Below are 21,643 nucleotides of genomic sequence, written 5' to 3' on the forward strand. Positions count from 1 at the left end.
GGGGGGGCTGTGCAAGCCCCGCCCCCTCCCAGTTCTCCCAGTTCTCCCAGTTTGGGGGGGCTGTGCAAGCCCCGCCCCCTCCCAGTTCTCCCAGTTCCCCCAGTTTGGGGGAGGTGGGAACTGGGAGGGACACGCGGGAAGCGGGAGGGAGGAATTTGGGGACCCCCCCCAAAGGGGTTTTGGGGTACCCTGGGGGGGGTGGGGGGGAATTTGGGGACCCCCAGGATTTGGGGTGACATTGGGGGGTGGGTGGGGGCATGGAGGGGGATTTGGGGACCCCCAGAAAATGGGGGGGGGCTGTAAACACCCCGGACAGTTTTGGGGTACCCGGGGTGTCAGTAACCCCCCCACGCAGTATTGGGGTGCCCCGGGGGGGTGATATCAGCACCCCCAGGATATCGGGGGGGGGGGGGTCTGTAGGTACCTCGGAAAGTTTTGGGGGGCTCTGTAACCCCCCCACCCATTTTCACGGCACCCTGGGGTGTCAGTAACCCCCCCCCCCCCCCCCCCATTTTGAGGGTCCCCCCAGCACCCACCTTTGCGCAGGGCTCCCTTGGTGGGGGGATATCAGCACCCCCAGCATACGGGGGGCTCTGTAACCCCTCCCACCCATTTTTGGGGTCCCCAGGATGGGATATCAGCACCCCCAGCATACGGGGGGCTCTGTACCCCCCCCCCACCCATTTTTGGGGTCCCCAGGATGGGATATCAGCACCTCCAGCATACGGGGGGCTCTGTAACCCCCCCCCACCCATTTTTGGGGTCCCCAGGATGGGATATCAGCACCCCCAGCATACGGGGGGCTCTGTAACCCCCCACCCATTTTTGGGGTCCCCAGGATGGGATATCAGCACCCCCAGCATACGGGGGGCTCTGTAACCCCCCCACCCAGTCTCGGGGCACCCCGGGGTGCCCCCAGCACCCACCTTTGCGCAGGGCTCCCTCGGGGGGGGATATCAGCACCCCCAGGATATGGGGGTCTCTGTAACCCCCCCTACCCAGTTTTGGGGTCCCCAGGATGGGATATCAGCACCCCCAGCATACGGGGGGCTCTGTAACCCCCCCCACCCAGTCTCGGGGCACCCCGGGGTGCCCCCAGCACCCACCTTTGCGCAGGGCTCCCTCGGGGGGGGGCGCGTAGTCGGGCCCCAGCAGGAAGCAGGCGCGGTCGCGGCCGCAGCGCTCGCGGCCCCCCCGGGCCCGGCGGGGGCGTTTTGGGGTCCCCCCCCGCGCTCCTCGGGGCTCAGCGCCTGCTCGATGGGGGGACAGTCCTCCTGCGCCAGCGCCGCCCGCCCCGCCTCGCCGTTGGGCCGCGACTCTGCAGGTTTGGGGACCCCGAAATTGGGCTGGGAACCCCCCCCCAGCACCCCCAAAATGGAAAAAATTCCCTCCTAAATATCGCGCCAAAATGGAAAAAATTCCCCCAAAATATCCCCCCGAAATTGGGCTGGGAACCCCCCCCGAGCACCCCCAAAATGGAAAAAATTCCCTCCTAAATATCCCCCCAAAATGGAAAAATTTCCCTCCTAAAAATACCCCCAAAATGGAAAAATTTCCCTCCTAAATATCGCCCCAAAATGGAAAAAATTCCCTCCTAAAAATACCCCCAAAATGGAAAAATTTCCCCCCAAAATGCAAAAAACCACCCCCAAAATACCCCCAAAATGGAAAAAATTCCCTCCTAAATATCCCCCCAAAATGGAAAAAATTCCCTCCTAAATATCGCCCCAAAATGGAAAAAATTCCCTCCTAAAAATACCCCCAAAATGGAAAAATTTCCCTCCTAAATATCCCCCCAAAATGGAAAAAATTCCCCCAAAATATCCCCCCGAAATTGGGCCGGGAACCCCCCCCGAGCACCCCCGGGGGGGTCGAACCCGGCCAGGGTGGGGGATGATAGTCCTGGCTGGTGGGAGCGCAGGGAAAGGGGGGAAATTCGCCCCAAAATGCGCCGAACTCGCCCCAAAATATCCCCCCAAAATACAAAAAAATCCTCCCCAAAATATCCCTAAAAATGGAAAATTTCCCTCCTAAATATCCCCCCCAAAATGGAAAAATTTCCCCCCAAAATGCAAAAAATCACCCCCAAAATATCCCCCCAAAATGGATAAAATTCCCTCCTAAATATCGCCACAAAATGGAAAAATTTCCCTCCTAAATATCACCCCAAAATGGAAAAAATTCCCTCCTAAATATCGCCCCAAAATGGAAAAATATCCCCCAAAAATACAAAAAATCCTCCCCAAAATATCCCCCCAAAATGGAAAAATTTCCCTCCTAAATATCCCCCCAAAATGGAAAAATTTCCCTCCTAAATATCCCCCCAAAATGGAAAAAAATCCCCCAAAATATCCCCCCAAAATACAAAAAATCCTCCCCAAAATATCCCCCCAAAATGGAAACATTTCCCTCCTAAATATCACCCCAAAATGGAAAAAATTCCCTCCTAAATATCCCCCAAAAATACAAAAAATCCTCCCCAAAACACCCCAAAGATATATCAAAATATCCCCACAAAATGTGCCAATTTTGCCCCAAAATTTCCCCCCAAAACACAAAAAATCCTCCCCAAAATATCCCCCCAAAATGGAAAAAATTTCCCCAAAATATCCCCCCAAAATACAAAAAATCCTCCCAAAAATATCCCCCCAAAATGGAAAAATTTCCCCCCAAAATATTCCCCCAAAATACAAAAAGTTCCCCCAAAATATCCCAAATACTTCCCAAAAAATCCCCACAAAATTCACCAAATTCTCCCCAAAATATCCCCACAAAATGCACCAAATATCTTCCAAAATGCACCAAACTTACCCCAAAATATCCCCCCAAAATGCAAAAATTCCCTCCCAAAATACCCCAAAGTTATATCAAAATATCGCCACAAAATGCGCTAAATTCTCCCCAAAATACAAAAAATTTCCCCCGAAAATGCACCAGACTCCCCCCAAAATACTCCAAACTCCTCCCAATTTTCCCCAAATTTCCCCCTAAAATATTACAAATTCTCCCCGAATATCCCAAAATATCCTCCAAAATGTAGCAGGCTCACACAAAATACCTCAAAAATATCCCCAAAAAAAAGTTTTCCCACATAATCCGCCCAAAACTCCCCAAATCCCACAAAACTCCCCCAAACCACGTTCCCCTCACATTATTCCCCCAGCCCTGCGCCAAATCTTTCCAAAATTCCCCCAAAATCGGCAGAACTCACCCAAAATCCACCAAACACCCCGAAACTCGCCCAAATTCGCCCCGAATCCACCAAACTCCACCGATTACCCCAAAATCCAGCAAAATCCCCCCAAAATTCACTGAATTTCCCCAAACCACCTCAGGCTGCGCCACTAAAATCCCCAAAAATCCCTCCAAAATCCATTGAAATCCACCAAACGCCCCCAAAATTCCCCAAATCCCACTGAAATCCCACTAAAATCCCTAAAACCCACGAAATTCCCCCAAAAATTCCCCCAAACCCTACAAAATCCCACTAAACCCCACTAAACCCCACTAATCCCACCCTAAACTCAACTAAACCCGGTTAAACCCCACTAATCCCACCCTAAACTCAACTAACCCTGGTTAAACCCCACTAAACCCACCCTAAACTCAACTAACCCTGGTTAAACCCCACTAATCCCACCCTAAACTCAACTAACCCCGGTTAAACCCCACTAATCCTCCCCAAACTCAACTAACCCTGGTTAAACCCCACTAATCCCACCCTAAACTCAATTAACCCTGGTTAAACCCCACTAATCCTCCCCAAACTCAACTAACCCCGGTTAAACCCCACTAATCCCACCCTAAACTCAACTAACCCTGGTTAAACCCCACTAAACCCACCCCAAACTCAACTAACCCTGGTTAAACCCCACTAATCCCACCCTAAACTCAACTAACCCCGGTTAAAGCCCACTAAACCCACCCCAAACCCTACCAACCCTCCCCAAAACCCACTAATCCCACCCCAAACTCAACAAGACCCTCTTAACCCCCCCAAACCCACCCCAAAACCCCCCAAACCCACCCCAAACCCTACCAAGCCCCCCAAAACCCACCCCAAAACCCCTTGCAACCCTACCAACCCCCCCAAACCCCATCAAACCCCCCAAATCCCACCCCAAACCCCATCAAAACCCACCCCAAAACCCCCAAATCCCACCCCAAACCCCCTCCAAACTCTTCCAACCCACCCCAAACCCCCCAAAACCCACCCCAAACCCCATCAAGCCCCCCAAAACCCACCCCAAACCCCTTCCAAACCCACCCCAAAACCCCCCAAACCCACCTCAAAACCCTCAAAACCCATCCCAAAACCCCACTCATCCCACCCCAAACCCTACCAAGCCCCCCAATCCCACCCCAAACCCCACTAAACCCACCCCAAAACCCCCCAAATCCCACCCCGAACCCCCTCCAAACCCTACCAACTCCCCCAAACCCCGCCCCAAACCCCACCAACCCCCCCAAACCCACCCCCAAACCCACCCAAAGCCCCTCCACGCCCACCCCCCGCCCCAGGGTGCCGGCCTGGCCGCTCACCGGCCCGGTTGATCTCCACCACCTCCTCCTGGGCCAGCGGGCAGGCGGGCGGGCGGCGCGCGGCGCGGGGGCTGCCGGGGGCGTTGGGGCCCGCGCCCGGCGAGCCGTAGCCGGGCGAGCCGGGCTGGGGCGGCCTGGGGATGTGTTTGTTCTTCTTCTTGGGCAGCTTCTGCTTGGCCATGGCCAGCGAGTAGTACATGCCGAAGTTGTTGACGATGACGGGCACGGGCATGGCGATGGTGAGCACGCCGGCCAGCGCGCACAGGGCGCCCACCAGCATGCCCGACCACGTCATGGGGTACATGTCGCCGTAGCCCAGCGTGGTCATGGTGACCACGGCCCACCAGAAGCCGATGGGGATGTTCTTGAAGTAGGTGTGCCGCGAGCCGGTGACGTCGTCGGGGTCGGCGCCGATGCGCTCGGCGTAGTAGATCATGGTGGCGAAGATGAGCACGCCCAGGGCGAGGAAGATGACGAGCAGCAGGAACTCGTTGGTGCTGGCGCGCAGCGTGTGGCCCAGCACGCGCAGCCCCACGAAGTGCCGCGTCAGCTTGAAGATGCGCAGGATGCGCACGAAGCGCACCACGCGCAGGAAGCCCAGCACGTCCTTGGCCGCCTTGGAGGACAAGCCCCGCAGGCCCACCTCCAGGTAGAAGGGCAAGATGGCCACGAAGTCGATGATGTTGAGGCTGCTCTTGATGAAGTCGCGCTTGTCCGGGCAGAAGCTGACGCGCATGAGGAACTCGAAGGTGAACCACACCACGCACAGCCCCTCCACGTAGGTGAGGAAGGGCTCGGTCTCCACCTCCACGGCCACCTGCGTGCCCGTCTCGTTGCCCGTGGTCACCGTCTCCGTCTTGTTGATGACGCGGTTGAAGGCCTCGTGCGTCTCCAGGCAGAAGGTGGTGATGGAGATGAGGATGAAGAAGAGCGAGGCGAAGGCCACGTACTGCGGAGGGGGAGAGGGGAGAGGTCAGGGTGAGGGGGGGCTGAGACCCCCCAAAAGGCACGGAAGGGGAGGAACGGGAATTTGGGGTTCTGGACCCCCCCACCGAACCGGTGACACCCCCAAATATTCATGGGGGGTTTGTTGGTTTGAGTTCTGAGCACCCCCAGAACATTGACACCCCCAAATATAAATTAGGGGATTGTTGGTTTGAGTTCTGAGCACCCCCAAATCAGTGACACCCCCAAATATTAATTAGGGGTTTGTTGGTTTGAGTTCTGAGCACCCCAAAAACATTGACACCCCCAAATATTCATGGGGGGTTTGTTGGTTTGAGTTCTGAGCATCCCCCAAATCTTTGACACCCCCAAAATTCCCAAGACTGAACCCCCCAAATCACTGACCCCCCCAAAATTCCCCACACTGACCCCCCAAAATCCCTGACACTCCCCAAAATTCCCCACACTGACCCCCCAAATCCATGACCCCCCCAAAATGTCCCAGTCTGACCCCCAAAATCACTGACCCCCCCAAAATTCCCAAGATTGACCCCCCCCAAATCACTGACCCCCCCAAAATTCCCCACACTGACCCCCCAAATCCATGACCCCCCCCAAAATGTCCCAGACTGACCCCCAAAATCACTGACCCCCCCAAAATTCCCCACACTGACCCCCCAAAATCACTGACCCCCCAAAATTATCCACACTGACCCCCCCAAATCCGTGACCCCCCCAAAATGTCCCCATGGGGACACGGGGGGGGTTTGGGGACACGGGGGGGGGGGGCAGGACAATATTTAGGGCACGGCGGGGGGGGGGGGAGATATTTGGGGACATTTTGGGGGGTTTGGGGGGACACGAGTGGGGGGGGGGTCTAGGCCAGGGGGGGATTTTGGGGGACATGAGGGACGGGGGGGATTTTGGGGACACACAGGGGGGTTTGGGGGGACACGAGGGACACGGGGGGGATCTAGGCCAGGCTGGGGGGATTTTGGGGACACGGGGGGGGATTTTGGGGACATGGGTGGGGGTTTTGGGGACACGCGTGGGGAGTTTGGGGACACACAGGTGGGATTTGGGGGACACGAGGGACACGCGGGGGATTTTGGGGACATGGGGGGGGTTTGGGGGACACGAGGGACACAGCGGGGGGGGATTTTGGGGACACGGGTGTGGATTTTGGGGACACGAGGGACACGCGGGGGATTTTGGGGACACGCGGGGGGGGGTTTGGGGGACACAAGGGACACGCGGGGGGGGATTTTGGGGACACGAGGGACACACAGGGAGATTTTGGGGACACGGGTGAGGTGATTTTGGGGACACAAGGGACACACGGGGGGATTTTGGGGACACGGGGGGGGATTTTGGGGACACGCGGGGGGGGTTTGGGGGACACGAGGGACACACGGGGGATTTTGGGGACACGGGTGAGGTGATTTTGGGGACACGAGGGACACACAGGGAGATTTTGGGGACACGGGGGGGGGGTTTGGGGAGACAGGGGACACACGGGGAGATTTTGGGGACACGCGGGGGGGATTTTGGGGACACGGGGGGGGGGTTTGGGGGACACAAAGGACACGCGGGGGGGGATTTTGGGGACACGAGGGACACGGGGGGAGGATCTAGGCCGTGGGGGGGGATTTTGGGGACGCGGGGGGGGTTTGGGGGACACGAGGGACACGCGGGGGGATTTTGGGGACACGGGTGAGGTGATTTTGGGGGACACGAGAAACGCGGGGGGGATTTTGGGGACACGGGGGGGGGATTTGGGGAGACAGGGGACACACGGGGAGATTTTGGGGACACGCGGGGGGGATTTGGGGGACACAAGGGACACGGGGGGGGATCTAGGCCGTGGGGGGGGGGGATTTTGGGGACACGCGGGGGGGTTTGGGGACACGAGGGACACGGGGGAGATTTTAGGGACACGCGGGGGGGATTTTGGGGACACGCGGGGGGGATTTTGGGGACACGCGGGGGGGTTTTGGGGACACGAGGGACACGGGGGGGGATCTAGGCCAGGCGGGGGGGGGCGATTTAGGCCAGGTGGGGGAGGGGAGGGTGACACGGAGGGGGAGGGGGCCCGGGGGGGGGGGGAGGGGATGTAGGCCAGGCCTGGGGGGGGAGGGGGCACCGCAGTGCGGTCCTCCCCCCCCCCGGCCCCGCTGCGGCAGGATCGGGGCCAGCGGCTGCGGGGGGACACTGAGGGGACATCGGGGGGGGGCACAGAGAGGATCGGACCCCTCCCCACCCCCACCGCGTCCTCCCATCCCCCCCTCCCCGTGTCCCCATCCCCCCCCCCACCCAGCGCTGTCCCCTCAAAGCCACCCCCGATGTCCCCTCAGGGTCCCCTCAGGGTCCCCGGTGTCCCCCCCCCAAAATAAATCTGACCCCCCCCCACCCCCAGCACCTCAGAGACCCCCCAGGAGTGGCATCAAAGGCCCCCCAAAGCAGCTCCGAGACCCCCAAAACCCCCTGAGCCCCCTAAACCTCCTCAGAGACCCCCAAAGCCCCCCTAAACCTCCTCAGAGACCCCTAAACCTCCTCAGAGACCCCCAAAACCCCCCTAAACCTCCTCAGAGACCCCCAAACCTCCTCATAGACCCCCAAACCTCCTCAGAGACCCCCAAAGCCCCCCTAAACCTCCTCAGAGACCCCCAAACCTCCTCAGAGACCCCCAAATCTCCCTGAGCCCCCTAAACCTCCTCAGAGCCCCCCCAAACCTCCTCAGAGCCCCCCCAAACCTCCTCAGAGACCCCCAAAACCCCCTGAGCCCTCCAAAACCTCCTCAGAGACCCCCAAAACCCCCTGAGCCCTCCAAAACCCCCTGAGCCCCCCTAAACCTCCTCAGAGCCCCCCCAAACCTCCTCAGAGACCCCCAAAACCCCCTGAGCCCCCCTAAACCTCCTCAGAGACCCCCAAAGCCCCCCTGAGCCCACCTAAACCTCCTCAGAGACCCCCCAAAGTTCTTCACTGACCCCAAATCCCACTCGGAGACCCCCAAACCTCCTCACAGACCCCCCAAACTCACTCAGAGACCCCCAAAGTTCCTCACTGACCCCAAACCCACTCAAGACCCCCAAACCTCCTCATAGAGCCCTCAAAACCCACTCGGAGACCCCCAAATTTCCTCACAGACCCCCCAAAACTCACTCATAGTCCCCCAAACCTCCTGGCAGACCCCAAAACCCACTCGGAGACCCCCAAATCTCCTCACAGAACTCCCCAAAACCACTCGGAGACCCCCAAACCTCCTGGCAGACCCCCCCCCCAATCTCCTCACAGACCCTAAAAGTCACTCAGAGACCCCCAAACCTCCTCGTAGAACCCTCAAAATGCACTCAGAGACCCCCAAATCTCCTCACAGACCCCCCCCAAACCGACTCAGAGACCCCCAAACCTCTTCACAGAACCCCCAAAACCCCTCAAAGACCCCCAAATCTTCTCACAGAACCCCCCAAAACCCACTCAGAGACCCACTAAACCCCCTCGGAGCCCCTCAAGACCCCCTGAAACCCCCCCGAACCCCCTCAAAAATTCTCTAAAACTCCCCAGATTCCCCCAAAACCCGGCCAGAGTTCCTCTAAACCCCTCACAGTGTCCCTAAACCCCCTCAGACCCTTCAACTCCCTCAGAGACCCCCAAAATCCCCTCAGAGATCCCTTAAAACCCTCACAGACCCCCAAATCCCTTCAGAGCTGCCCTAAAACCCCCCCAGCTGCCCAAGACCCCCTCAAAGCCCCCCAAGACCTCCTCAAAGACCCCCGAAAATTCTTGGGAAGTGCCTCAATCCCCTCACAGACCCCCTAAACTCCCTCCAAAAATGCCCTAAACCCCCTCGGGACACGCCAAGACCCTCTCAGAGCCTTCTTAAACCTGAGAGATTCCCACAAAATCCATTTAACCCCCTCAGAAATGCCCTAAACCCCCTCAGAGACCCCCCGAGACCCCCTCAGAGATGCCCTAAATCCTCTCACATCCCCCCCAGCCCTGTCTGCACCCCCAAAAATCGCTTTAAAATCCTCCTGAAACTCCCTCAGGGATGTCCTTAACTCCCTCAGACATCCTTAAATCCCCTCTGGAACATCCTAAACCTTCTCAGGACCCCCCAAAACTCCCTCAGAGTCCCTCAAGACCCCCTCAGAGCCCCTCAAAACTCCCCCAGAGCCCCATCAAACTCACATTCCCCCCCAAACCACCTCAGAGCCCCCCAAAACCCTCACAGAGATGCCCTGAACCCCTCTAGAATTCACTTTAATCCCCTTAAAAAATTCCAATTGCCATAATTCCCCCTCAGACCCCTCACATCTCCCCTCAGAGCCCCCCAAATTCTCTCACCGCGCTACTAAACCCCCTAAATCCCCTCCGAGGTGTCCTAAACCCCCTCAGCCACCCTTAAACCCCCTCACATCCCCTCAGAGGTGCCCTAAAACCCCCCTAGAGCTCCCCCAAATCCCCTCACAGCCCCTCAGAGATGTCCTGAACTCCTCTGGAGCTCCCCCAACCTCCCTAAACCTCCTCAGAGCCCCCCTAAACCCCCTCAGAGACGCCTTAAATCCCTCAAAACTCCTCAGGACTCCCTTCAGAGATGCTCTAAACCCATTTAGAATCTCTAAAACCCCCTCACAGGCCCCCAAACCCCCTCAAAAATGTTCTAAACCCCGTCAGGGCTGCTCTAAACCCCTCTAGAGCCCCACAAACCCCCTCAGATATGCTCTAAACCTCTCTAAATCACCCCAAACCCCCTCAAAAATGCCCTAAACCCCTCTAAAGCCCAACAACCCCCCTCAGAAATGCCTTAAATCCCTTCAGGGCTGCTCTAAACCCCTCTAGAACCCTTTAAACCCCCAAAACCCCTTCAGAGCTGCCCTAAACCCCTCTAGAGCCCCCGAGACCCCTACAGGACTTCTCTAAACACCTGTAAAGCCCCTCAGAAATGCCCTAAACCCCTTCAGGGCTGCTCTAAACCCCTCTAAACCCCCAAGACCCCTTCAGAGCTGCCCTAAACCCCTCTAGAGCCCCTCTAAATCCCCTCAGAAACGCCTTAAGCCCCTTCAGGGCTGCCTTAAACCCCTCTAAATCCCCCAAGACCCCATCAGAGCTGCCCTAAACCCTGTCAGGGCTGCCCTAAACCCCTCTAGAGTCCCCTTACATCCCCCGAGACCCCTTCAGATCTACCCTAAACGCCCTCAGAAATGCCCTAAACCCCTTCAGGGCTGCCCTAAACCCCTCTAAATCCCCCGAGACCCCTTCAGAGCTGCCCTAAAGCCCCTCAGAATTGCCCTAAACCCCTTCAGGGCTGCCCTAAACCCCTTAAATCCCCCAAGACCCCTTCAGGGCTGTCCTCAACCTGTCTAGAGCCTCTCTAAACCCCCTCAGAAACATCTTAAGCCCCTTCAGGGCTGGCCTAAACCCCTCTAAATTCCCCGAGACCTCTTCGTATCTGCCCTAAATCCCCTCAGAAATGCCCTAAACCCTTTCTGGGCTGTCCTAAACCCCTCTAGAACCCCCTTAAATCCCCCAAGTCCACTCCAGATCTACCCTAAACCCCCTCAGAAATGCCCTAAACCCCTTCAGGGCTGCCCTAAACCCCTCTAGAGCCCCTCTAAATCCCCTCAGAAATGCCCTAAACCCCTTCAGGGCTGCCCTAAACCCCTCTAAATCCCCAGAGACCCTTTCATATCTGCCCTAAACCCCCTCAGAAACACCTTAAACCCCTTCAGGGTTGCTCTAAACCCCTCTAGAGCCCCTCTAAACCCCCTCAGAAATGCCCTAAACCCCTTCAGGACTGCCCTAAACCCCTCTAGAACCCCCTTAAATCCCCCAAGCCCCCTCCAGATCTACCCCAAACCCCCTCAGAAATGCCCTAAACCCCTTCAGGGCTGCCCTAAACCCCTCTAAATCCCCCGAGACCCTTTCATATCTGCCTTAAACCCCCTCAGAAATGCCCTAAACCCTTTCTGGGCTGCCCTAAACCCCTCTAGAGCCCCCAACACCCCCTCAGATCTGCCCTAAACCCCCTCAGAAACACCTTAAACCCCTTCAGGGTTGCTCTAAACCCCTCTAGTGCCCCTCTAAAACCCCTCAGAAATGCCCTAAACCCCTTCAGGGCTGCCCTAAACCCCTCTAAATCCCCAGAGACCCTTTCATGTCTGCCTTAAACCCCCTCAGAAATGCCCTAAACCCCTTCACATCTGCCCTAAACACCTTTAAATCCCCCGAGACCCCTTCAGGGCTGCCCTAAAACTCTCTAGAGTCCCCTTACATCCCCCGAGACCCCCTCAGATCTACCCCAAACCCCCTCAGAAATGCCCTAAACTCCTTCAAGGCTGCCCTAAACCACTTTAAATCCCCCAAGACCTCTTCAGATCTGCCCTAAACCCCTTTAAACCCCCCAAGCCCCCTCCAGGTCTACCCCAAACCCCCTCAGAAATGCCCTAAACCCCTTCAGGGCTGCCCTAAACCCCTTTAAACCCCCCAAGCCCCGTCCAGATCTACCCCAAACCCCCTCAGAATCGCCCTAAACCCCTTCAGGGCTGCCCTAAACCCCTCTAAATCCCCGAAGACCCCCTCAGAAATGCCCTAAACCCTTCACATCTGCCCTAAACCCCTTTAAATCCCCCACGACCCCTTCAGGGCTGCCCTAAACCCCTCCAAATCCCCCGGGACCCCATTCAGAGCTGCCCTAAACCCCTCTGGAACCCCCTTAAACCCCCCAAACCCCCTCAGAATCGCCCTAAACCCCTTCAGGGCTGCCCTAAACCCCTCTAAATCCCCGAAGACCCCCTTCAGGGCTGCCCTAAACCCCTCCAAATCCCCCGGGACCCCATTCAGAGCTGCTCTAAACCCCTTTAAACCCCCCAAACCCCCTCAGAATCGCCCTAAACCCCTTCAGGGCTGCCCTAAACCCCTCTAAATCCCCGAAGACCCCCTTCAGGGCTGCTCTAAACCCCTCCAAATCCCCCGGGACCCCATTCAGAGCTGCCCTAAACCCCTTTAAACCCCCCAAACCCCCTCAGAATCGCCCTAAACCCCTCCAAATCCCCGAAGACCCCCTTCAGGGCTGCTCTAAACCCCCTTAAACCCCCCAAACCCCCTCAGAATCGCCCTAACCCCCCCCACAACCTCTCCAAAACCCCGCCGCAGACCCTTTTATCCCCCCCTTGCCCTCACCCTGGCCATCCGCGAGGAGTAGGGATCCTCGAAGAGCGCCCAGAGCCGCGGCCGCCAGCGCCGCCACCAGCCGGCCGGCCGGCCCTCCTCCAGGCACAGCCGCTTGGGCTCGGCGGGCTCGGGCGGGCCGGGCCCCTCGGGGCTCTCGAAGCTGTCCAGGGCCTCCTCGGCGTCGCGGTGCTGCCGGTAGTTCATCCAGCAGCAAGCCTCCACGTCCGTCTCGTCGATGCCCCAGAAGGCGAGCTCCTCCTCGAAGAGCGGCCCGCACACGTCGGCCGGGCAGTGCAGCTTGCCGGTGCGGTAGTAGTTGAGCACGTAGGCGAAGACGGCGGGGTGCCGGTCGAAGAAGAACTCGCCCGCGCCGGCGTCGTAGTCGAAGCGGGCGGCGGCGCCCGGCTCGGCCAGCCCGGCCAGGCGGGTGCCGGGCAGCGTCTGCAGGGTGCTGCGGTAGGTCTCATGGCGGACGCCGCCGACGTTGATCACCACCTTGTCGCGCTCGGCTTGCCAGCCCATGGTGAGGGTCGCGACAGGAGGAGGAGGAGGGGGCGAGAGTCGCGATGGGAGGAGGAGGAGGAGGAGGAGGAGGGGGCGAGGGGAGGGAGAGGGGACGGCGGGTGCCGCATCCCGGCGCGGCGGGGAGGGAGCGGAGGGCGCAGGCGCGGCGGGGGACACGCCCACGGGGACGGGGACACGCCCACGGGGAGGGGGACACGCCCACGGGGAGGGGGACACGCCCACGGGGAGGGGGACACGCCCACGGGGAGGGGGACACGCCCACGGGGAGGGGGACACGCCCACGGGGAGGGGGACACGCCCACGGAGAGGGGGACACGCCCACGGGGAGGGGGACACGCCCACGGAGAGAGGGACACGCCCACAATGAATGGGACACGCCCACGGGGAGGGGGACACGCCCACGGGGAGGGGGACACGCCCACAGTGAGGGGGACACGCCCACGGGGAGGGGGACACGCCCACGGAGAGGGGGACACGCCCACGGGGAGGGGGACACGCCCACGGGGAGGGGGACACGCCCACGGGGAGGGGGACACGCTCACGGGGAGGGGGACACGCCCACGGAGAGGGGGACACGCCCACAATGAATGGGACACGCCCACGGGGAGGGGGACACGCCCACAGTGAGAGGGGGACACGCCCACGGAGAGAGGGACACGCCCACAATGAATGGGACACGCCCACGGGGAGGGGGACACGCCCACGGAGAGGGGGACACGCCAACAGTGAGTGAGGGACACGCCTACAGTGAATGGGACACGCCCACGGAGAGGAAAGAACACGACCACAATGAATGGGACACGCCCACGGGGAGGGGGACACGCCCACAGTGAGGGGGACACGCCCACGGGGAGGGGGACACGCCCACAATGAATGGGACACGCCCACGGGGAGGGGGACACGCCCACGGAGAGGGGGACACGCCAACAGTGAGTGAGGGACACGCCTACAGTGAATGGGACACGCCCACGGAGAGGAAAGAACACGACCACAATGAATGGGACACGCCCACGGGGAGGGGGACACGCCCACAGTGAGGGGGACACGCCCACGGAGAGAGGGACACGCCCACAATGAATGGGACACGCCCACGGGGAGGGGGACACGCTCACGGAGAGGGGGACACGCCCACAGTGAGGGGGACACGCCCACGGGGAGGGGGACACGCTCACGGGGAGGGGGACACGCCCACGGAGAGGGGGACACGCCCACAGTGAGGGGGACACGCCCACGGAGAGGGGGACACGCCCACAGTGAGGGGGACACGCCCACGGAGAGGGGGACACGCCCACGGAGAGGGGGACACGCCCACAGTGAGGGGGACACGCCCACAGTGAAGAGGACACGCCCACGGAGAGGGGGACACGCCCACAGTGAGGGGGACACGCCCACGGAGAGGGGGACACGCCCACAGTGAGTGAGGGACACGCCCACAGTGAGTGGGACACGCCCACGGAGAGGGGGACACGCCCATTTGCATTAAAGCCACGCCCACTGTGTGGGAGGCCACGCCCACACGTGTAAAAACCCTAAATTTATGCAGGCCACGCCCACCGAGAGGAGAGGCCACGCCCACAGTGAGGGGAAAGCCGATTTGCATTAAAGCCACGCCCACTGCAAGGAGAGGCCACGCCCACATCGAGGGGAACCGCACATTTATTGAAACCACGCCCACCGAGAGGAGAGGCCACGCCCACTTCTCGAAAGCCACGCCCACATCACTGGAGCCCCGCCCCTAAGCGGCGAAGCCACGCCCCCTCAGAGCGGGGGGGGCAGGGGGGAACTGGGCGTTACTGGGAGCACTGGGAGCAAAAAGCCAAATGGGTCTGGGGGCTTCTGGGCTGTGCTGGGACTGGGGAGGGGTCTCCACCTCCGGGGGGCACCCAAGGGAGGAGCCAGGACCAGGAGCCCCCCCCGCCAAGAAAAACAAAGGGGACCCCGACATCCAGGGGGTCCCAGAGGGGTTCCAGGGGACCCTGGGGTGACCCAGAAGGTCCCAGGTGTCCCCAGGATGGGTGCAGGTGTCCAGGAGGGTCACCTGAGGGAGGGGGGGGGTGACATGCGGGGGGTCCCCAAGGTCCTCGTGGGTTGGGTGGTCCCAGGGAGGACTCAGAGATCCGGGGGTTCACCAAGGTGTCCCTGGGGCAGCTGTCACCTGGTGACACCCAGGTGTCCAGGGTGGTCCCAAGGTGTCCCTGGGGTGGCTGTCACCTGGGGACGCCCAGGTGTTGGGTGGTCCGCATGTCCAGGTGGTCCCCAGGGGTGTCCCAGTCATCCAGAGGTGTACCCAGGGTGTCCTGGGGGTGTCCCAGGTGTCCTCAGGGTGTCTCAGGGGTCCTCGGGGTGTCCTGGGGGTCCCCGGGGTGACCCCAGGGTGTCCCCAGGGTGTCTCCAGGGTGTCCCCAGGGTGTCCCGGGTGCCTCAGGGGTCCCCGGGGTGTCCTGGGGGTGCCTCAGGGGTCCCCGGGGTGTCCCCGGGGTGTCCTGGGGGTGTCCCCAGGGTGTCCCCAGGGTGTCCCCGGGGTGCCTCAGGGGTCCCCGGGGTGCCGGCGGCTGCGGGCCAGCCCCACGCGGTCGCGGTCGCGGTCGAAGACGGCGTAGTGCACGGCCAGGAAAACGTCCCCGAGGATCCAGAGCGGCCCCGAGGGCCGCGGGATGTCCAGGCCCATGAAGCCGCTGATGCACGTGGGGGTCCCCAGCTGGGACACCTGAGGGACACGGCGGTGACAGGGGGACACGGAGGTGACAGGGGGACACGGGGACAGAGCTGGGGACAGGGGACACGGCGGTGACAGGGGGACACGGAGGTGACAGGGGGACACGGGGACAGAGCTGGGGACAGGGGGACACGGAGGTGACAGGAGGGACACGGAGGTGACAGGAGGGACACGGAGGTGACAGGGGGACACAGAGGTGACACGGGGACACGGGGACAGAGCTGGGGACACGGGGACACGGCGGTGACAGGGGGACACGGGGACACAGAGGTGACAGGGGGACATGGGGACAGGGGGACAGAGCTGGGGACAGGGGGACACGGGGACACGGCGGTGACAGGGGGACACGGCGGTGACAGGGGGACACGGGGACATGGAGGTGACGGGGACACGGAGGTGACAGGGGACACGGGGACAGAGCTGGGGACAGGGGGACACGGAGGTGACAGGAGGGACACGGGGACAGAGCTGGGGACACAGGGACAAGGGGGACAGAGTTGGGGACAGGGGGACACGGGGACATGGCGGTGACAGGGGGACACAGGGACATGGGGACAAGGGGACAGGGACAGGGGGACAGAGCAGGGGACAGGGGGACAAGGAGAAGGATGGGGACATGATGGACATGGGGACAAGGGGACACAGGTGACACAGGGGTGACACACAGGTGACACAGGTGACACACAGGTGACACACAGGTGACACACAGGTGACAGGTGACACACGTGACACAGGTGACACACAGGTGACTCAGGTGACACACAGGTGACACACAGGTGACACAGGTGACACAGGGGGGACACAGGTGACACAGGTGACACACAGGTGATGCAGGTGATGCAGGTGACACAGAGGGGATAAAGATGACACAGGGGGGACACAGGTGACTCAGGTGACACACAGGTGACACAGGTGACACAGGTGACATAGGTGATGCAGGTGACACAGGTGACACACAGGTGACACAGGGGTGACACAGGTGACACAGGGGGGACACAGGTGACACAGAGGGGACACAGGTGACACACAGGTGACACACAGGTGATACATGTGACACAGGTGACACACAGGTGACACAGGTGACACACAGGTGACACAGGTGACACGGGGACAGGCTCCCACCTTGAGCACGTACTCCTGGGGGCTCAGCGTGAACGTCGTCCCCGCCAGCACGAAGGTGACGTTGGGCAGGGACGCGACCTTGTCACAGTCCAGCAGGTACTGGGGGGGACACGGGGACCCTTGGGTGTCACCCACCCCCCCCGGGGGGACACGGGGACCCCTGGGTGTCACCCACCCCCCCCCCCCCCCGAGGTGACCCCTGGGTGTCACTCACCCACCCCAGGGGGACCCCTGGGTGTCACCCAACACCCCCCCCCCGAGGTCCATGGGGGTCCATGGGGTTCTGGGGGTCTCTGGGGGGGTCCATGGAGGTCCGGGGGACTCCAGGGTGGTCCATGGGGCCTCGGGGGGTTCCATGGGGGTCCATGGAGGTCCGGGGGGGGTCAGGGGGGGTCCATGGGGGTCCAAGGGGCTCCGGGGTGGTCCGGGGGGTCTCTGGTGGGGTCCGGGGGTCTCTGGGGGTGGTCCAGAGGTCTCTGGGGTGTCCCGGGGGTCTCTGGGGGTGTCCCGGGGGTCTCTGGCGGGGTCCGGGGGTCCGTACCTGCCCCTGCTCGGCGCGGAAGCCCCCCAGGGCCCGGTGCAGGGCGCCCACCTCGGCGCTGGGCCCGGTGACCAGCGAGGTCCCCGTGTCCACGATGGCCTCGCAGCCCCCCCGGCACAGGGGGGGGTCCCGGCACCCCGAGACCCCCGGGGACCCCACGGACAGCCTGGGGGGGCGGGGGGCAATTAGAGGGGTCAGGGGGTACTCAGAGGGGTCAGGGGGCTTTTAGGGGGGTCAGGGGGCACTTTGAGGGGTCAGGGGGCTTTTAGGGGGGCTTTGGGGGCACTTAGGGGGGGCTTTGGGGGCTTTTAGGGGGGCTTTGGGGGCAGTTTAATGGGTCAGGGGGCTTTTAGGGGGGCTTTGGGGGCACTTAGGGGGGCTTTGGGGGCATTTAGGGGGGTCAGGGGGCTTTAGGGGGGCTTTGGGGGCACTTAGAGGGGTTTTGGGGGCAGTTTGAGGGGTCAGGGGCAGTTAAAGGGGGGCTTTGGGGGCAATTTGAGGGGTCAGGGGGCTTTAGGGGGGATTTGGGGACACTCAGAGGGGTCGGGGGGCATTTGGGGGGGGTCTTGGGGAATTTGGGCAGGGGATTTTGGGATGGTTCAGGGGGGATTTGGGGAAGTGTTTGGGAATTTGGGGAGGGGGGATTTTGGGGGGGGATCTTTGGGAATTTGGGACAGGGGATTTTGGAATTTGGGGGAGGGGATTTTGGGGGGATTTGGGGGGGATTTTGAGAGGGTTCAGGGGGATTTGGGGGGGGTCTTTGGGAATTTGGGGGGGGGGGAACTTTGGGATAGTTCAGGGGGAATTTGAGGAATTTTTAAGAATTTTGAGGGGGGATTCTGGGACAATCCCGGGAGGAATTTTGGGGGAGTCTTTGGGAATTTGGGGGAGGGGATTTTGGAATTTGGGGGAGGGGATTTTGGGGGGAATTTTGGGATGGTTCAGGAGGAATTTGAGGAATCTTCAGGAATTTTGAGGGGGCATTTTGGGACAGACCAGGGAGGAATTTTGGGCGGGTCTTGGGGAATTTGGGGGAGGGGATTTTGGAATTTGGGGCAGGGGATTTTGGGGGGGTTTGGGGGGATTTTGGGGTGCCTCACCTGTCCATGTGCACCTGCCAGTAGCTCTTTCGGGTCACGGGGATGTAGTGCAGGGGTCCCTCGAAGAGCCGCTCGTCGATGCCCCCCAAAAGCAGCTCCCCCCCGTCGCCCTCCGACGCCCCGCTGCACCCCCGGGGAAATCGGGGGCGTCAGGGGGGGCTTGGGGGTCCCAGGGGGGAATTGGGGGTCCCAGGGGGTCCCAGAGGGGATTTCAGGGGGGAATTAGGGTTCCAGGGGGGTCCCAGAGGGGATTTGGGGTTCCAGGGGGGTCCCAGAGGGGATTTGGGGGGTCCCAGAGGGGATTTAAGGGGGTTTGGGGGTCCCAGGGGGTCCCAGAGGGGATTTGGGGTTATTTTGGGTATATTTTGGGTGTACTTGGGGTTAGTTTGGGGGATATTTTGGGTGTATTTGGAGTTATTTTGGGTGTATTTGGGGGTGTATTTGGGGCATGCTCAGGGCTGGATCAGGGCTATTTCAGGGTGCTCTGGTCATGCCCAGGTGTGCCCAGGTGTCCCCAGGTGTCCCCAGCTGTCCCCAGGTGTCCCAGCTGTCCCAGGTGTCCCCAGCTGTCCCCAGGTGTCCCAGGTGTCCCAGGTGTGTCCCAGCTGTCCCAGCTGTCCCAGGTGTCCCCAGCTGTCCCCAATGTCCCCGCTGTCCCAGCTGTCCCAGGTGTCCCAGGTGTCTCAGGTCTCCCAGGTGTCCCCAGGTGTCCCAGCTGTCCCCAGTGTCCCCAGGTGTCCCCAGTGTCCCCGCTGTCCCCACTGTCCCAGCTGTCCCAGCTGTCCCATGTGTCCCCGCTGTCCCAGGTGTCCCAGCTGTCCCCAATGTCCCCAATGTCCCCAGCTGTCCCAGTGTCCCCAGCTGTCCCAGCTGTCCCAGGTGTCCCCAGCTGTCCCAGGTGTCCCCAGGTGGCCGTACCTGCGCAGGTAGAAGGAGAAGACGTTGCTGCGGAACAGCCGCAGCCCCATCATGCTGTCGAACACGGGGCGCGCGGGGCCGGCGGCGGCGCCGGGGTACGCCAGGCCCAGCACGCCGTCGAAGCGCGCCGCCGCGAAGGCCAGCCCGGGCAGCGCCACCGCCTCGGCGAAGGTCTGGTTGGGCACCGACACGTTGGACACCTGCGGGGACAGGGACACGGGGACATGGTGACACGGTGACAGTGACACAGTGAACGTCTGGTTGGGCACCGAGATGTTGGACACCTGCGGGGACAAGGACACAGGGACATGGTGACACGGTGACAGTGACATGGTGAACGTCTGGTTGGGCACCGACACGTTGGACACCTGCGGGGACAGGGACACAGGGACAGTGACACAGGGACAGTGACATGGTGACACCGCCTCGGCGAACGTCTGGTTGGGCACCGAGACGTTGGACACCTGCGGGGACACGGGGACATGGTGACACGGTGACAGTGACACAGTGAACATCTGGTTGGGCACCGACACGTTGGACACCTGCAGGGACACGGGGACAGTAACACAGGGACAGGGACACGGTGACAGTGACACAGTGAACGTCTGGTTGGGCACCGAGACGTTGGACACCTGTGGGGACACGGGGACATGGTGACACGGTGGCAGTGACAGGGTAAACGTCTGGTTGGGCACCGAGATGTTGGACACCTGTGGGGACAGGGACACAGGACAGGGACACAGGGACACGGTGACAGGGACACGGTGACAGGGACAGTGACACTGCCAATGTCTGGTTTGGCCCCACCCCTCATTATCTTCTCACTGACCTCTCCCCACCGTCAGCGTGTTGGAGCTCAGGGACTGCCGGGACCCCTCCCCAGGACCCCTCCCCAAGGACTCCCAAGGACCCCCAGGGACCCCGGGACCCCTCCCCAGAGACCCCAGGGACCGCCGGGACCCCTCCCCAGGGACCCCCAGGGACCCCCGGGACCCCTCCCCAGGGACCCCCGTCCACCGTGAGCATGTCGGTGCTCAGGGACCCCCGGGATTCCTCCCCAGGGACCCCCGGGACCCCTCCCCAGGGACCCCAGGACCCCTCCCCAGGGACCCCCGCCCACCACGAGCGTGTCAGTGCTCAGGAAGCCCCTGGGACCCCTCCCCAGGGACCCCCAGGACCCCTCCCCAGGGACCCCCGGCCACCGTGAGCGTGTCGGTGCTCAGGGACCCCCGGGACCCCTCCCCAGGGACCCCCGCCCACCGTGAGCGTGTCGGTGCTCAGGAAGCCCCAGGGACCCCCAGGACCCCTCCCCAGGGACCCCTCCCCACCGTGAGCGTGTCGGTGCTCAGGGACCCCCGGGACCCCTCCCCAGGGACACCCGGGACCCCTCCCCAGGGACCCCCGGGACCCCTCCCGAGGGACCCCCGGGACCCCTCCCCAGGGACCCCCGCCCACCGTGAGCGTGTCGGTGCTCAGGAAGCCGCGCAGGCTGCCGCTGCCGTAGCTGATGCCGAATTCGGTGCCGTTGGCCCGGTGGGTGCAGGACAGCAGCGAGTGGTAGTGGGGGTGGAGCCCTGCGGGGACACGCCCACTCGCGTCAGACCACGCCCACCGCCCAAACCACACCCTGAGCACCCTGCCACACCCCAATAAGCCCCGCCCATCACCCAAACCACACCCTGAGCACCCTGCCACACCCCAATAAGCCCCGCCCATCACCCAAACCACACCCTGAGCACCCTGCCACACCCCAATAAGCCCCGCCCATCACCCAAACCACACCCTGAGCACCCTGCCACGCCCTGCCAGGCCCCACCCATGACCCAAACCACACCCTGAGCACCCTGCCACACCCCAATAAGCCTCGCCCATCACCTAAACCACACCCTGAGCACCCTGCCACACCCCAATAAACTCCACCCACCATCCAAACCACACCCTGAGCACCCTGCCACACCCCAATAAGCCCCACCCATCACCCAAACCACACCCTGAGCACCCTGCCACACCCCAATGAGCCCCACCCATCACCTAAACCACACCCTGAGCACCCTGCCACAC

General features: G+C 61.5%; 2 protein-coding genes across 2 annotated transcripts in view; both read right to left on the reverse strand.

The window, feature by feature from the left end:
- The window catches only part of LOC110481261 (voltage-gated potassium channel KCNC1), a 17,878-nt gene extending 4,610 nt beyond the window's left edge, over nt 1–13,268 (reverse strand). The window contains 4 exon segments of the mRNA XM_021549778.2: nt 1,107–1,194; nt 1,197–1,318; nt 4,543–5,491; nt 12,670–13,268. Coding sequence (XP_021405453.2) covers nt 1,107–1,194; nt 1,197–1,318; nt 4,543–5,491; nt 12,670–13,182 — 1,672 coding nt within the window. The 5' untranslated portion in view covers nt 13,183–13,268.
- A 2,444-nt stretch (nt 13,269–15,712) lies between these two features.
- LOC144248130 (cathepsin D-like) overlaps nt 15,713–21,643 on the reverse strand; it is a 6,692-nt gene continuing 761 nt past the window's right edge. Inside the window, exons 2-7 of the mRNA XM_077789829.1 lie at nt 21,038–21,218; nt 19,583–19,782; nt 18,665–18,787; nt 17,565–17,730; nt 17,024–17,122; nt 15,713–15,892 (exon numbers count right to left, since the gene is read on the reverse strand). Coding sequence (XP_077645955.1) covers nt 15,713–15,892; nt 17,024–17,122; nt 17,565–17,730; nt 18,665–18,787; nt 19,583–19,782; nt 21,038–21,218 — 949 coding nt within the window. The remainder of the gene's footprint in view (nt 15,893–17,023; nt 17,123–17,564; nt 17,731–18,664; nt 18,788–19,582; nt 19,783–21,037; nt 21,219–21,643) is intronic.

The sequence above is a fragment of the Lonchura striata genome, chromosome 38 (genome assembly GCF_046129695.1).
Source record: "Lonchura striata isolate bLonStr1 chromosome 38, bLonStr1.mat, whole genome shotgun sequence".
NCBI lineage: Eukaryota > Metazoa > Chordata > Aves > Passeriformes > Estrildidae > Lonchura > Lonchura striata.